The sequence below is a fragment of the Candida albicans genome, chromosome 2 (assembly GCF_000182965.3).
Source record: "Candida albicans SC5314 chromosome 2, complete sequence".
Classification (NCBI taxonomy): Eukaryota; Fungi; Ascomycota; class Pichiomycetes; order Serinales; family Debaryomycetaceae; genus Candida; species Candida albicans.
In genome coordinates, this window is record NC_032090.1 from 897,498 (window position 1) to 914,350 (window position 16,853).

The 16,853-nt window shown below is 31.7% G+C and overlaps 9 protein-coding genes across 9 annotated transcripts; 5 read left to right on the forward strand and 4 right to left on the reverse strand. All coding sequences in view use genetic code 12, as the record gives it.

The window, feature by feature from the left end:
- Nucleotides 1–275: 275 nt before the first annotated feature.
- Nucleotides 276–3,154, forward strand: CAALFM_C204280WA (uncharacterized protein; the record flags this gene model as incomplete). Its single annotated transcript, XM_019475225.1, has 2 exons — nucleotides 276–1,155; nucleotides 1,941–3,154. The coding sequence occupies 2 exons, from the start codon at nucleotides 276–278 to the stop codon at nucleotides 3,152–3,154; spliced, it is 2,094 nt and encodes a 697-aa protein (XP_019330770.1).
- RIM11 (serine/threonine protein kinase) lies at nucleotides 1,925–3,154 on the forward strand (the record flags this gene model as incomplete). The annotated part of the gene is made up of 1 exon (XM_705034.2): nucleotides 1,925–3,154. The coding sequence occupies one exon, from the start codon at nucleotides 1,925–1,927 to the stop codon at nucleotides 3,152–3,154; it is 1,230 nt and encodes a 409-aa protein (XP_710126.1).
- A 262-nt stretch (nucleotides 3,155–3,416) lies between these two features.
- CAALFM_C204300CA (uncharacterized protein) lies at nucleotides 3,417–4,175 on the reverse strand (the record flags this gene model as incomplete). The annotated part of the gene is made up of 1 exon (XM_705033.1): nucleotides 3,417–4,175. One exon carries the CDS (start codon nucleotides 4,173–4,175, stop codon nucleotides 3,417–3,419), a length of 759 nt encoding a protein of 252 aa, XP_710125.1.
- Nucleotides 4,176–4,994: 819 nt separating this feature from the next.
- Nucleotides 4,995–6,203, forward strand: ERG10 (acetyl-CoA C-acetyltransferase; the record flags this gene model as incomplete). Its single annotated transcript, XM_705032.1, has 1 exon — nucleotides 4,995–6,203. The coding sequence occupies one exon, from the start codon at nucleotides 4,995–4,997 to the stop codon at nucleotides 6,201–6,203; it is 1,209 nt and encodes a 402-aa protein (XP_710124.1).
- A 217-nt stretch (nucleotides 6,204–6,420) lies between these two features.
- CAALFM_C204320WA (uncharacterized protein) lies at nucleotides 6,421–8,202 on the forward strand (the record flags this gene model as incomplete). The annotated part of the gene is made up of 1 exon (XM_705031.2): nucleotides 6,421–8,202. The coding sequence occupies one exon, from the start codon at nucleotides 6,421–6,423 to the stop codon at nucleotides 8,200–8,202; it is 1,782 nt and encodes a 593-aa protein (XP_710123.2).
- Nucleotides 8,203–8,340: 138 nt separating this feature from the next.
- CAALFM_C204330CA (uncharacterized protein) lies at nucleotides 8,341–9,351 on the reverse strand (the record flags this gene model as incomplete). Its single annotated transcript, XM_707853.1, has 1 exon — nucleotides 8,341–9,351. One exon carries the CDS (start codon nucleotides 9,349–9,351, stop codon nucleotides 8,341–8,343), a length of 1,011 nt encoding a protein of 336 aa, XP_712946.1.
- An 806-nt stretch (nucleotides 9,352–10,157) lies between these two features.
- On the reverse strand, nucleotides 10,158–10,733 carry CAALFM_C204340CA (gluconokinase; the record flags this gene model as incomplete). The annotated part of the gene is made up of 1 exon (XM_707852.1): nucleotides 10,158–10,733. The coding sequence occupies one exon, from the start codon at nucleotides 10,731–10,733 to the stop codon at nucleotides 10,158–10,160; it is 576 nt and encodes a 191-aa protein (XP_712945.1).
- A 414-nt stretch (nucleotides 10,734–11,147) lies between these two features.
- On the reverse strand, nucleotides 11,148–13,310 carry SUV3 (ATP-dependent RNA helicase; the record flags this gene model as incomplete). The annotated part of the gene is made up of 1 exon (XM_707851.2): nucleotides 11,148–13,310. The coding sequence occupies one exon, from the start codon at nucleotides 13,308–13,310 to the stop codon at nucleotides 11,148–11,150; it is 2,163 nt and encodes a 720-aa protein (XP_712944.2).
- Nucleotides 13,311–13,939: 629 nt separating this feature from the next.
- On the forward strand, nucleotides 13,940–16,843 carry CAALFM_C204360WA (non-specific serine/threonine protein kinase; the record flags this gene model as incomplete). The annotated part of the gene is made up of 1 exon (XM_707850.1): nucleotides 13,940–16,843. One exon carries the CDS (start codon nucleotides 13,940–13,942, stop codon nucleotides 16,841–16,843), a length of 2,904 nt encoding a protein of 967 aa, XP_712943.1.
- Between the last annotated feature and the right edge of the window lie 10 nt (nucleotides 16,844–16,853).

Consider the following 16,853-nt stretch of genomic DNA (forward strand, 5'->3'; position numbering starts at 1 on the left):
TTATGTGAAGCGTGCATCTGAAAATCCACCTGCACAGAGTCCTGTGGGGGAGGAGAAGGAAGAAAATTTACTAATTTTAATTAACGGATATTCATTTATAGAAATAATATATATACACAATTTCTCAACTAAGAAAGAGAGACAAAGAGACAAAGAGAAAGAGAGAGAGAAAGAAAGGAAACAGGTTTAAATCAATTTTATTGGTAGTTTATCTTTCAACACATACAATAACACCAACAACAACAACAACCACAGCAACAACAACAACAATAGAAATGGCCATGTCTGCAAACACTGATCAGAAATTTATTAGAACTGCTGATTACGACTTTATTCAAAAGCTAGGCATCAATGTGTATTATCCAAGTTATATTGAAAACCCTCAGATTCTGGGTGGGGAACTTAAAGACCTTATAATTGACAAGCCCATTTACAAAGAAGCCAATAAACATGCAAAGAAAAGACTGGAGTTAAAGAAATTGAAAAGAGAACAAAGACGAGAGAGTCTGCAAATGAAACATGATCAAAAAAGTCAACTCAAAGAAGCCAAACGACAACTGCATTTAGAAAGAAAAGAATTAAAGAAAGAACTACATCAACAAAAGGCAGAAATGAAAAGAGAACAGTATCAACAACGAGCTGACAAACGGGCAGAAAATCGACTTCAGAAATCTGATTCTCTTAAACAATCGTACTGTGGTCATTACATGAAACAAGGATTAAGCATGAACAGTCAAATAGATCCAAAAAATGATAATTATCCCCAACCCACTAGCAACAACTATAGCAATAACAATTACCCACAACCCACAAACTATAGTAATTACCCACAACCAACAAGTTACAATAATTACCCACAACCCAACAGTTACAGTAATTACAAGAATCTATTTGATGTCAGCAATAGTGATACGACTGATGACGAAAAAACTGAAGTTGAAAGTGATATGGAATCGACAATCAGATCGTTGCAATCAACTACTTTGGCAACAACAGTTAACCACTCAGTAGCTTACAACCATAAGGACGAACACCAGAGTAAAATGGCACGAGCCAATTCTTATGATCAAACTAAATCAACATTTACTAGTTTGCGATCCAATATTAAGAATAAATTGAAATTCAGAACACACAGAAGTTCAAGTGAACAATTAGGTATGTATTATTATTTTCTGTTCATTAATTAGTTGACTTGACTTAAAAGATGTTTGCAACAAAAACTGAAATTGAAATCAAAAAGGGGAGAAAGAAAGAAAGAGAGAGTGAATGAGGGGGGTGTGCACAAAAGATGGAATACTAATTTTTTTAGCCACTTTAACACGAAGAAATTGTTTTTCTTTGCCTTCTTTGCTTTCCATCAGGTCACGAACTTTTTTTTTTTGTCCCTCTCTCCCTCCAGTTAATTTTAAATTGTGTGGGGAGACAGCAGAAAAAAAACTAACAAAGTGGGAAAGTGAGTGAGTGAGCGAGAGTGAGAGAGTAACAGAGTCAGAGAGAAAGAGAGAAAAAATACAGAGAGTGGATTTCGACATAATCAACGAAATTTTTTTTTTCTTTCTTCTTTACTTTTTTTACTTTGTTTGCTAGTCCTTCTTTTTTTTTTTTCTTGTTGGTTGTATTGATTTACTTTTCTATCATTCATCCATTCCTTTTTACTTTTTTTTTTCCTTCTTTCATATTATTTATAAGTGTTGCTTCTTAATTGTGTTTTTATTCTACTGTTATAATATTGTTTTATATATTTGGGTGTTTTATTTTCATTTTGACAAGAATCCAGTAATCTGTCCACACTCCCTTTGTTTAAATTTTAGTTTGAAAATCGAAACAATAGTTGAATCAAGTTGAATCAAGTCAAGGTCAATCAAGAATAAAAGAAAGAAAGAAAGAAAGAAAGAAAAAATTTTGTCCAATTACTAACAAAAATATGTCTGCCAAAATAGAACTTGTAACGGAGAATGTCACCAATGGCCACTCAGGTGCGTCAGAAACCATCCAATACACTAAATCACAGATGGTTGGACATGGGTCATTCGGAGTGGTATTTCAAATACAACTTCAACCTTCCAATGAAATAGGAGCAGTGAAGCGTGTGTTACAGGACAAACGTTTCAAAAATCGTGAATTACAAATCATGAAATTGGTTCATCACAGAAATATAGCTGATTTGAAATACTATTTCTACACCAACAATGAAAAAAATGAACTTTACTTGAATTTGATTTTGGAGTTTGTACCAGAAACTCTTTACAAGGCTAGTCATTATTATGTTTCCAAAAGATTAAACATGCCTCCATTAGAAGTTAAATTATACACCTACCAAATGTTTAGAGCATTAAATTACATTCATTCACAAGGCATTTGTCATAGAGATATTAAACCACAGAATTTGCTCATCAATCCTGATACTGGTGAGTTAAAATTATGTGATTTTGGGTCGGCTAAGATTTTGAACCCTAGTGAGCCCAATGTGTCGTATATTTGTTCTAGATATTATCGTGCACCCGAATTAATCTTTGGTGCTACTAATTATACAACCAAGATTGATGTATGGTCAGCTGGTTGTGTGATGGCCGAATTAATTTTGGGACAACCATTATTTCCTGGTGAATCTGGCATAGATCAATTGGTGGAAATCATCAAGATATTGGGTACACCATCGAGGGAACAAATCAAAAATATGAATCCAAATTATATGGAACATCGTTTCCCACAAATAAAACCAATACCTTTACAAAAAATTTTCAAAAAAATGAGTCCAGATTGCATACAGTTTTTAATCAAAGTATTACAATATTCACCAATTGATAGAATTTCGTGTATTGAAGGATTAATCGATCCATATTTTGATGAATTGAGGAATGAAAACACAAAATTACCAAATTATAGAAAAATATTCCTGCAACAATTTCATAGTAATAATTCTAGTGGGTTTGGCAATGCTGCCAATTATCAATTGTACAATTCTCAACCTGATTTAAGAGATTTACCAGAATTGTTTGATTTCGATGATCGTGAATTGTCAGTTGCCCCCCGTTTGAACAAACAATTGGTTCCAAATTGGGCATATTCGCATTTGAGATTAAATCAGCATATAAATAGCTTGGATGATTTCTCGCCAATGTCTGCTGATGAATTAAAAGTTACCCTTGAATAGAATTTATTTTTTTTGGTTCCACTTATTGATGATGATGACGCTTTTATTTATGTTATTATAAACCTTTTTATGTATTTTTGTTTGTATAATATTTTGTCTATTAACTATCTCTACCTCTGACTCTCTATCTCTCTATCTCTGTGTCTCTTCTTCCTATTCTGTACCGTTTATTCGTTCATACAAATATATACATATATACATTATACACACTTTTTTTCTTATTCCATTTAGTTATTAATCAACTTTTTTTTTTTTCCCCCAATTACAATCTAGGTTTTTCAACATGTTTAATTTTAGCATTATCAAACCTTGTTTTATCTTGCTTTTGTTTAATCTTTTTATAATTCAATAACTTTGTAAAATTAGGGAAAATATTCAGTATAGGAACAATAAACCATCTTGCAAACCATGGCATTAATGATAAACTAACTATAATTCTTAATGGTAATAAAAATTTAACAATACTAAACGCATATGCACCTTCAATAATAATCAGCATTTTATCTTTTGAATTGATTTCCCAATTGGTGATTTTTGATAACGCATAATCAATGATTTTGGCACCTTGATCAATGGCCCAACTTGGGATTTCCATAGGGATAAATGATGGATTATTATGGAAAAAATACCATAATGAAAATAATGGAATTATGGCCGTTATTTCATGAAGTATTAAAAATGAAATTAAATGAGAAAATGGTGCATTAATGAATTGCTTAGCATAAGATCGAAGAAATTTGGGAACTCGTTTTAAAATTGGATGTGATTGGAAATCCTTTTCTGTTGGATCTATAGATGAAGTAGTAGTAGCGGTAGTGGTAGTAGCAGTTGTGGGAGTGTTGGGTTTGGGTTTGGTTTTGATGTTGGCAGATGAAGTGCTTTTGGAGAATAATTTCAAACTTGTTGAACTTTGACAGAACGAGCGGTGTAGAAGACTAGGTGAACATGCTTTAAAATTAACCAAATGGGGTTGAGATGCTTTAAATATTCTTGGTGATGTTACAATGACTCTTCTAAACATTTTATTGTGTTTGGAGAATCAAGTTATAGTGAGTTTGATTGCTGGGAACATTTTTTTTTTTTTTTCGTTTTTTAATCAATTTGAGTTTATACACTACGCGAGTTAAAAGAAAAAGAAATTATGACATAAAAGGCAGAACTAGTGGTAATTAGCTACAAAAGAAAGAGTAAGTTGAGCCGAGTATAAGTATTTCATACATGGTAAGGTGATATCCATTTCTAAGGAATATAGTAGAGGGTATTCAATTGTAAAGTACAGAACCCAGCATCTAACGCCGTAGACAATGAAAAAAAAAAAAAAAGAAAATCCCCACCTTGCAACGGTTCCGAGGAAAACCAAAAATGAAAAAAATCCTTAGGCGTTAGCTGATAGGACTTAAAGTATAACAGAAGTTATTAGTTCTATTACTGTGGCAAAGTAGCTGTTATTTATTGATTAAATTGGAGAAATGTACTTTTTTTATCGGCGTAACTGTCATTAGTTGTTTACATGAAATAGTAGTAACTATAATATTATAAGAACTGCAGGTGTATAGGTTTTTTGTTGGTCCCCTCGTCGTATAGAAAAGTACATTTCTTATTACTCCACCACCCAAAACTAAAACTTTTTTTTCTTCGCTGTCTGTCTCTGTCTCTCTCTGTCATATAAATTTATTCAAGTTTATCTCGTTCCTGATGAAATCAATTGAATTCATTTTTTTTTTTTTCAACTTGTGGTTGTCAATCTTTTTTTTTTTTCTTCTATTTAATTTAATTTAATTCTTGCAACAACTTTCTCTTTCCATTGCTTATAGCTAATTATTCTCCAAATAACATCATTATGGTCCCACCTGTTTATATTGTTTCTACTGCTAGAACTCCAATTGGTTCATTTCAAGGTACATTATCATCTTTAACTTATTCAGATTTAGGTGCTCATGCTGTCAAAGCTGCTTTGAACAAAGTCCCTCAAATCAAACCAGAAGATGTTGATGAAATTGTATTTGGTGGTGTTTTACAAGCCAATGTTGGTCAAGCTCCAGCTAGACAAGTTGCCTTGAAGGCAGGTTTAACTGATAAAATTGTTGCCAGTACTGTTAACAAAGTTTGTGCTTCTGGTTTGAAAGCTATTATAATTGGTGCTCAAAACATTATTTGTGGCACTAGTGATATTGTTGTTGTTGGTGGTGCTGAATCCATGACCAACACGCCATACTACTTGCCAACTGCTAGAAATGGTGCTAGATTTGGTGATTCCACTTTAATTGATGGTATTCAAAAAGATGGTTTGTTGGATGTTTACGAACAAAAATTAATGGGTGTTGCCGCTGAAAAATGTGCTGCTGACCATGGATTCACCAGAGAACAACAAGATGAATTTGCTATCAAATCATATCAAAAAGCTGGTAATGCATTAAAGCAAGGTAAATTCAACCAAGAAATCGCTCCAGTTACTATTAAAGGTGTTAGAGGTAAACCAGATGTTGTTGTTGAAAAAGATGAAGAAATTGAAAAATTCAATGAAGCCAAACTTAAGTCAGCTAGAGCCGTTTTCCAAAAAGAAAATGGTACTGTTACTGGTCCAAATGCTTCTAAGATTAATGATGGTGCTGCTGCATTGATTTTAGTTTCTGAAGCAAAATTGAAAGAATTGGGTTTAAAACCTTTAGCTAAAATCAATGGTTGGGGTGAAGCCGCCAGAAATCCAATTGATTTCACAATTGCTCCAGCTTTAGCTGTTCCAAAAGCTGTCAAGCACGCTGGTTTGACTCTTGATCAAGTTGATTTCTTTGAATTGAATGAAGCCTTTTCCGTTGTTGGTTTAGCCAATGCTGAAATATGTCAAATTCCATTAGAAAAATTGAATGCTTATGGTGGTGCTGTTGCCTTGGGTCATCCTCTTGGTTGTTCTGGTGCAAGAATTGTTGTCACTTTATTGTCTGTCTTGATTCAAGAAGGTGGTAAAATTGGTTGTGCTGGTGTTTGTAACGGTGGTGGTGGTGCCTCATCTATTGTTATTGAAAAAGTCGATAGTGACTTTAAATTGTAAGGGGGACGACAAAAGTGTGAAAAGAGATCAACATAAAACATATATGTACACACCACATACTCAGGTAAAATAGAAAATCAATCAATGAATTCTTTTTTTTTGTACTATCTATTTACATAGTCTCTTTGTAAAGTGTATAAAAATGTGTTCTGAATTTTTTTTTTTTAATATCTATAAGAATAAGTTACTTCTTTCATTAGATATATCTAATTACGACATGTCATCACTTGATTATTTATGGACAGAAGATTATTTGAATAGTTTTGAAATTGAAAATAGATTCACAGACACGACAATAACATTTATAATAGTTTCAAAAGACCCATCAACATGTTATGATAATTTAATCCGTTTTTCTCAACCATGGTTAAAATCTTATCCTTGGACAATTGATCAACCTAGTATAACTCAACAATCAACCAATATTAAAGGCACCAAGATCGATTATATATATGGTGAATTAAATTATCATGAATATACTCCTGAATCATTATTATTAATATCAATATTATTTCAATTCACCAAATATCATCAAGATTGTTATATTCATTTATTTGATTCAATAACCATTGAACCAATCCTATATTATTGTCATGATTTTTTACCTAATGATTTACAAGACATTAATACATCGATTAATCGAACTTGGATTCATGATTTCAATATAATTGTATTGAATTTACATGATGATCGATATGTTAATTTATTTATTGCTATACAACAATTGAATAATTTAGATTATACGATAAATCATCAACTTCGAGAATTTTGGCATGAAAAAATTGTATTTGATGAATATTTGAAAATTGTTCATGATGTGGAAATTGTTAATTTGCCATTAGATATAGGGAAATTAATTACTCATGATCCAACAATGATAGGTAAAGCACTTGTTGCATTAGAACAAGTACTGAAATTAGAAAAAATATCTAATGGGGAACCACCATCACCATCACCACCATTGGAATGTTGTGATGTGATTGTTCCTATTAATGATATAAATTTGGCAACATTAGGATCACTTTGTATTAGTAATAGTGATAATGATATTCGAATACGAGATATACTTGCTCATGGATTATCAAAATGGTATAGTGATAGATCAAATTCAAATTCAAATTCAGAACCATTACCACTGATCCCTTCATCAATTGTTAAAATTTCAAGATTAGATTTACAAAAGGAATTGATTAATCGAGGATTATTATCACATATAGTGGAAGAAGATAAAGATGTTTATCAAGTGATTGCTAATATGGATAGTAATGAAACAACTATTGAAAATGAAGAAGAATTTGCTAATCAATTATCACAAATTTTATTAGATAAAAGAGTTCAAAATTTGATAGAAGAAGAAGAAGAAGAAGACGAGGACGAGGACGAGGATGATGATGATGATTATCTGGAATTATCTGATGATGAATTAATTGATTTTAGAAATAAATATTATGAAATAACTAATGTTTGGTTAGATAAAGATCAAGTGAAATCTAAATATAATCAATTTAAACAACTGATAATAACTCTGGTTAATAATTTTAAACAAGAATTTGAAAATACAGAATTTGATGATTTCCCTGAATTTATGGAGACTAATGTAATTTTAGATTTAAATGAAGGTTATAATGATGATAGTGATTATAAAAGTGATGATGAAGGGACATATCAAGGTGATATGGCATTTGAAGAATATGTTAAATTTAAAAAGAAATTACGTAAAGAAGGTGGAATTGTTGGTAGTGATAATGACGAGGAAGATGAAGATTGGGAAGATATTGACAATGATGATAACGATGATGAAGACTATGGTTATAGTGATGATGGAGATAGTGACGGATATATTGAAGAGATTTATCAAGAATCTCCGAAAATAAGTGAAATTCATGACCCTGATCCAGAAGTCATTGAAAGATTATCTAATAATTTACGAAATCTACAAACTAATGATAGACAAAAACCATCAAATCTTGAAGATATTATAAGAAATACATATAAATAGATAATAAGTATTATTATTATTTATTTATTCAATATTTATAGTTCTTAGATGCAGAAATGATATTGCAAAATGTTATGCAAATACATAGTTAAAAAAAAAAAACAAAAAAAAAAGAAGATAATTTTGTAGATCATTGGATTAAGGATTTGGTATATCAATACCTCTTTGACTCAATTCTTTTATTGTCCAAATCCATGTTCTTGCCGCATAGTCCATATTTGTAGCAATACTTGAAGGTTGAGATTCTTTACCATCAGGTCCAAAATATTTACCATTATCATTTTCAACCGTTAGATTTTCATCTAGAGCACATTTAATAACCACATCAGCTCCTTCTTTACTTGTGACCCCGAAAAAATATCCAAACAAATAAAATGCAAACCAAAATATTATTCCAACTATAGGTAATCTAGTCCAATAAGAAAACAAATTTGTATTCATAACAAGACCTGGATGTACCGTTAAAAATAATACTTTAGGATTTCTCAATGTAAGCATTTTCATAAAATGTATCCCAGCAACTTTTGCCATACCATATCTAATCCAAGTGAATATAAAATTGGGATAATGATTCAAATTATTACTTAAATTGAAATATGGTAATGCAAACTGATGACCAAATGAACCTAAATAGATGATTCTTGGTGTTGGTAATTTGGGGAATTTATCAGCAGTTTTTTGTAATATTGGTAATAATTTAGTTGTTAGTACCAATGGTGAAACAAAATTGGTCTGCAATTGAATTTCAAATTTATCAATGGTTAAAGTATAAGGTAATGCCATTGCTCCAGCGTTATTAATTAAAATATGTAAATGATCTTCTAATTTTTTGAAATTTTCCACTGCCGATATAACCAGATTTAAATTACTTAAATCTACCTCTAAAAATCTTAAATCACCTAAAAATCTTTCATTCAATTGTGATGAAGTATATTCCAGTCTTATATCAATGGCTTTATTTTTCAATTCTTTAATCGATTTGAGACATCGTGATTTGCTTCGACCAGCTATATAAACAGTGTATCCGTGTAAATATAGTTGTAAAACTGAATAAAACCCTAGTCCACTACTTCCACCAGTGATAAATGCAATTCTTCTATCCACATTTGGATTGAGATAAGGTAATGAGTCTAGTTCAAAGGAGGGCATAAATATGAAACAGCAAAAAAAAAAAAATAAAGAAARGGAAAAGGAAAAGGAAAAGGAAAAGGAAAAGGAAAAGGAAAAGGAAAAGGAAAAGGCAAACAAATGAAAAATTAAGGAATTAACTAAAGATCCCAAGCTTATGGGTATTTGGGTAATAATGTGTGTATGTTTTTGAATAGTTTGATATAAACAAATTACATACACACACAATTAATTAATTAATTAATTAATTGATAAAAAAAAAAATATGAAGTGAGAGAAAGAGAAAGAGAAGAAGAAGAAGAAATTTGCTGGCCTAAATTAACAAGAAGAAAAAATATTTAACGTTTGAAGTAAATTGCTCAGTCAACCACCAAGAAGTTACATTTAGTACCGATTTTTGAGCGCGCCACTAACTAAATTGTTACAACCATGTCGTAGTAGTAAAGGATGACTACATCGTGACTACCCTTTTTCGACTCCCTTATTTGCATTGTATTTTATTCATACACACATATAAGAAGAGAAGGGAGGAGATTGAATTTGATTTCAGGGGAGAGAGGAGTGGGGAGAAATCAGGGATCTCTGAATCAGCAACTGGAACCCCCTTTTTTTTTCCTAGTCCCCTCCTCCTCCTACCACCAAGAAGATTATTGTGATATTTTTCCATCATGTAACATTGTACCGACAGTCTCAAGTTGACGAAATTAACCAATTTTCATCCATACAGAGTTCTATTCTTACAACTGGAATGCCTTTTTATATTGTTTTGTCTATGTAAAAAATGATATGCAAAAATAAATAGATTCCTAATGCCCTATCCACTGACTTCAATTCTTGGACAAAATATTATCAGTGACAATTATTTCTTTAAAAATTTCTTCAGGAGATTTACCACTTGTATCAACAGTAATTGCATCACCACCATTTTGTAACAATTCACCATTATGAGGAATTTCCATAATATCATATTGTGATTTCACCATATCTGATTTCATATAATGACCTTTTCTATTTTCCACTCTACTCATCAATTCTTCAAAAGTAGTATATAAAAATACAAATCTGAATTTAATCAATGGATCCACAGAATTTTCTTTAATGAAATCACGATATTTTTTTTTCAAAATTGAGCATGAAACCACGGCTATTTTGGTGGTATTTTCTGATTCATGGGCTTTAGAACTTGATACTTGACTCAATTGTTTTAACCACCCCCATCTATCTTCATCGGTTAATGGGATACCTTGTGACATTTTATCGACATTTTCTTGTGGATGTAATGCATCACCTTCTATAAATGGACATTGAAAATGTTTGGATATTAATTCACCTTGAGTTGTTTTACCGGTACCGGCTGGACCACCTACTACTATTACGGTTGTGTTTGTCGTTGTCGTTGTCATTGTGGTTGAAATAATGATGCAAAAATGCCTTAGATACGAGATATTAAAATGAAAAGAAAAGAAGAACTGAAAAGTTTTCTTGTTGATTGTTTTGATGAAAGTGGCTAGTAGCTAGTGGAGGGAAATTTTTCAGGTTATTATATATTACTACTTATTGATGAGTTTTTTGGAGGTCCTAAAATCGGACTTGATGTGGGGGAGACTCACAGAATTTTGGGGGCATCGATTTATTAATTTTGTTTGGGGGGTTTAATTTTTTTCCTCCAAAAATTAGATTTGATAAAAGTGGGAAGGTAAAAGAGGAGGAGAAGGAGGAGGAGAGGGGAGATTAGTAAATTAATACTTATATCTGTATATCGATTGATACGGTCTATAATATTGCTACATTTCTATTTACAAGTTATAGATACCACTTTATCTTCTAGGTTCATACCCATTTGATCGATCCAGGAAAAAACTATTTGCTCTTTCCACATTAACTAATTCTTGATTAATTCTTTTTTCAACTAAAGCTTTGACTTCCATTGCACTATCTTTATCAATGAATAAAGTTGGGAATCTTTGACTTAACCAAAGAAATAATAATACTAACCTATGCATATCTTCGAGTTTGTCAACTTTTTGTAATGGTACCATAACATCTGTACCAACAAATGAATTCTGTGATAACAATTCTAAATCTAAAAAGTCAAAATCCAATATCGATTTGCAATCACGTTTGACAATAGTCTCATAGAACTTTATAACAGTATTTTTAAGCAATTTGGGATTAACTGAAGTTCTAAAATTAATAGGAGTTTCACTTATAGTTAATTGATCATCTATTATCATGGTTGACAATAATCGGTTTTTCGCAACTAAATTCAAAAGTTGAACTTTTTGGTCTAATTCAGAAATGAAAAAATTATCACTTTGAAATTTCAACACATTGGTTAGGAAATTTTCATAGACAGATGATAATGAACTTTTGTGAGGATCATTGGCCATATATTGTCTCCAAATATTACTTGTGGGCCAAATACAAGCTTTTGATATTTCTGAAACTGGTGTTTTCAAACATTGATCAATATAAACCAAACTTGATCTATGTAAGGCTGTAACAAACCCTTCTTTCAGTCCATGTTGTGCACTAAATCTTCCGGCTCGACCAGCAATTTGTTTAACTTGCAGGACAGATAATTTTTCTACAGTAGAACCATTGAATTTGTTGACACCACTGAAAACAATACGATTTATTTTCAAATTCAATCCCATACCTATAGCATCAGAGGCTACCAAAACATCATATTCTCCATTATTAAATTTAGATGCTTCTTGTGATCTAATTTCTGGTGGTAATGCTCCATATATGACCCCAACTTTCAATCTAGTATTCCGTTCAATGTCACATTTAAATTTCAATATTTTCTTCTTAGAGAAAACCACTAAACAATCACCTTTTTTCAATTGTTGTAAACTAGTATTCAGTTTTTCCACTGTCAATTTTCCTAATCGATTAAATTTTTTAATTTCCAATTCATCACCAGTGATTTCCACCATTTTTTGTATAAATGGAACGGCACTTTCTTCTCCACAAAGATGAATTTCATGAGCTAAAACACCCAAAACAGCATTGGTCCATACTGATCCTCTTAATGGATCAGCAATCATTTGAATTTCATCTATAACACAAAGATCCATTTTCTTATGTAATGGGATCATTTCAATTGTTCCTGAGGCAATACCACTCACTTTCCCATATTTATCAATTGAAGGAACAACTTCTTCTCCAGTGATTAAATTACATCCAATCCCCTGCGAATTGAATTTTTCATAAATTTCACGAGCAAGTAATCTTAAAGGACCAGCATAATAACCGGTTTTACTTTTAGATAATTTTATTAATGAATTATATGTTTTACCACTATTGGTTGGACCCACATGCATGATTATTTTCCGTTTCATTTTTCTGGCTTCAGGGAACCATTCAGCAGGGTTAGAAAAATCAACTTTAGGTTTTTCAAATGAGGCATTTTCTATTCTATATTGGAGAAATATCTTGTGTAGTAGTTGAGTGAATAATTGCATAATCAAATCATTATTCGATGATAAGTTACTGAATTCAAGAAAATTATTAGGGTATGTATTATTGGAAATTAAATGCAATAACAGGGATATATTGTCAAGGGTAGGATTTAAATAATCTACTAAAGTTATTTTGTTTTCAGGTGTAGATTTCGACAGTAATGCTTTTGAAAGTTGTTGTTCAAATGACTGGAATATTTCAGTTTTCACATCTGATGGTTGATCATTGAGAATGGTGTAAGGTGAATCAAATTTACCTTTAATTAGTTTATTCTTCAAATCTAAAAGTATTGGATGTATCAGGGCATTAATATTTTCAAATCGTACCTCATTATTGTTAAAAACAGGTGACAGATCATTATGATCGATATTATCTTTTGCTACTGTAGTTGCATAAGTACGATGGATCAAGTTTACTCTTGTTGAAACACCACGTAGACTATATAGACTTGCCACATATCTCTTAACACTATATCTTAGTAGTCTATATGTTGGCTTTTGACACAACAACATTATTTAAAAAAGGGGATTAAGGTTGGGCTTTGCAAATGATTGATAATAAATTCTTTATCTCATCGAGTAATTTGTATTGGAGAGAAAGAGAGAGAGAGAAGTTTTTCAATATTTCTTTCTATGTAAATGAGCGCGCAACTAAAGTTTAACTAGAGAGTATAGACTTATATACAGTACATTCATTTTAACTTAACTACGATCAGCTAATACACACACATTCATTAATTTCATTAATTAATTAATTAATTAAAGCTATCACACTGTATACATACATCATAATTTCAACTATTAATCTTAAACTTATAACAATTCCTAGAAGGTTTTTCTTTCTGCAAAAAAAGATTAGTATTACAGAAGAAGAAGCTTTGTTCCTTTTTGTTTTACCAACTGAAATTCTCAATTCATTTTCTTCTGCTTTTTTTTGGTTTGCTTGTTTGTTTGGACTTGGTTCAGTTCAGTTTGGATTTGGATTTTGGTTTTTGGTTTGATTAAATTCTTTTGGAAAATTAAAAATAGAAAAATAGAAAATTTATTTTTCCAAAATATCATCCGCGTAAATTTTAATCATTTTCAACTATACAATTCAACTTTTACTTCAAACTATTTTATTAGTTTAAACCTATATCCAAATGAATGGGATAGGATCATCTAAAGTTATTAATAATACTGCACAATTAGCTGCACAATTTAATGATTTTTATTTGGAAATTACTTCACCGAAAATAAGTCAAATTGGCAATTATAAAATCATCAAAGAAATTGGAGAAGGAGCATTTGGTAAAGCATATTTGGCAACTCATATACTACTAAATATTAATGTTGTATTAAAATGTGGATTAATCGATGATCCTAATATTGTTCGAGAGATATATTATCATAAACAATTGAAACATAAGAATATAGTTAGTCTATATGAAGTTATCAAAACCGAAAATCATTTATGGATTGCATTAGAATATTGCCAAGGTGGTGAATTGTATTATTACATATATGAGAAAAAGAGATTAGAATTAGATGAATGTCGAAATATATTTTTCCAAATTGTCCTAGGGGTCAAATACGTTCATTCATTGAATTTGAGTCATAGAGATTTGAAATTAGAAAACATACTTTTAGCTGATCAAAAAAGAACTATTGTTAAATTGACTGATTTTGGATTTATTAGAGAGTTCAACCCGCAAAGTAGGAAGTTTTTGTCAACTATATGTGGTACTACGGTATATATGGCCCCGGAATTGTTGACAGGTCAAAAATACTCCGGGTTTGTAATAGATATATGGTCCATGGGGGTGATATTATACACTATGCTTAATGGGATGTTACCATTTGATGACGATGATGAAATGAAAATCCAACATAAGGTCATTAATACGGAACCGATGTTTTATGATCATGTCCCCATTGACGTCAATCAATTAATTTCAAAAATGTTACTGAAAGATCCTAATCAAAGACCTAGCTTGAATGAGATTTTAAATTCATCTTATTTGATTGACGTTTACAATAAATATTTAGAAAAGGGCACCAAAAGAAATTCCAGTGGTAGTGGAGATGCCGAATCAATAATATCGATTAATCAACATTACAATACAGTGGATAGACCATTTGAGGCCAAGATAGAAAAAGATTTACTCCGCAAACTACAAAGAATAAGTTTTGATACCGAAGAATTAAAGGCAACTATGTATAATAATGAAATTAATCTGTTGACTGCATTTTATGAGTTATTACTCACCCAGGAGTATTCCAAAAAGAAACAGAAATACATGCGAGAAAAGAAACGGAAACTATATGAAGCCAAAAAATCACTTAAAAAATCAAGAAAAAGAGTGAAAAGCGTATTATCATTATCGGATCAAGCACTGGGATCTCAACCGTTAGAAAGAATCATGTCAAGTTTGAGTATAGCATCCAATAAAAATTCATCTAGACATACTCTGACTATTGCCAGGAAATCATTGGATAAAAACGATACTACTCAAATCCCGCCACTGCCCAAATCATCACAAACTAGTCGACTTAATATTGAAATACCTTCTCCAAGAGCTACCAACACCAGTATTGCCTTACCACCTAGGTCAAGACGTGGCTCTCGAGAAATTTCAACAACAACGGCAGCATCGAGCATTACCGCTGATTTGAATACGCCTTTACGTCGTACTGTATCATTTGTTCCTGATGGAAGAAGGCTATCACAAGTAATATCATCAGAACCTAAAGAGACAATTAAAAAGACAAACAAGAGTGGCAAAATACTACACAAGCTTCAGTTTTGGAAGAAAAATAAAGGTGATGAATATCAAGATGATACCATTTCTCATTATAGTACTAAATCAAATCACAGTAAATCAACAAATGATGTGATGATAGAGTCAGATGGTGAAAACCCATTAGAACTTATTGTCAAAGGAGGTAATAACAGTCCAATAAAATTTGACAATACTATGAATAGCCACCAAAAAATGAATACTGTCCCACCAGAAGTTTTGGAACAACAAAGACTAGATAGGTTTCACAAGAATGATGCTACACGGAGACAACGAGAAAACTCAAATTCAGATGGACAATCTGGGAAATTGGAACGACCGCAACAACTTCAACTTCAACACCATCGCCAGCTACTGCAACTGCAATCTTTAAATACTGGTTTAAGTACGAGTGGTATTGATTCACCTCATACACCACCATCTGCAGAGAATTCACGATTTGCTCGGACTCGACCTTCATCCATGATATCACAAATAAGTCAATTGAGTAAATTGAGTCAAATGTCTACTATGTTGTCGGAATCTGAGTTGGATATTCTTGACGAAACCGATACAATGGACGATGATGATGATTATGATGATGAAGTATATGAATCTAGTATAAACACATCACAAGATAATAAGTTGACTGGACCTAATGCTACACCATCATCTTCAAATCAAGGAGTAAAAACTTCTAGCAAGAAGCGACCAACTTATAGACGAGGAGTTGCCTCTGATACTTCGATAACATCAACACCTTCAGCTTCTGGTGGTGGTGCAGGCGGTGGCAGTGGCATTATTTCCACTATACCGAAAAAGAAGAATTCATTATCGAAATTGAGGAGCAATTCGTCAGAAGACATATCTGAAGATTCATATCGTTTCAATGATGAGAATATGCCTATGGGTAGATCAGGATCTCCTGACCTCGGTAAAAAGAGAAGTTTCCGAGCTTTACAGCAACCTATCCCTTTGGTCAATGGTACTACTTCTACTTCGATTGCAGAAAAACTCAATGATGCTACAAAAATGCCATATGTTCGAGCTCCATCTCCACCTATCGGATTTAAATATAATGCTAAAGCAAACAAAAAGATGATGACAACTGCTATTAATGGAAATAACAACAATAATAATAATAACCAGCAACAACCTCCAGGTTATCAAGACACTAAACAAGTTGAAGATTGGATTCATAATGGTACTACAGGAAATACAACTACGTTTACCAAATCAACAATTTATCAACCGGTTATCAATGAAGAGGAAGAAGAAAATGTATAGATGCTTGATA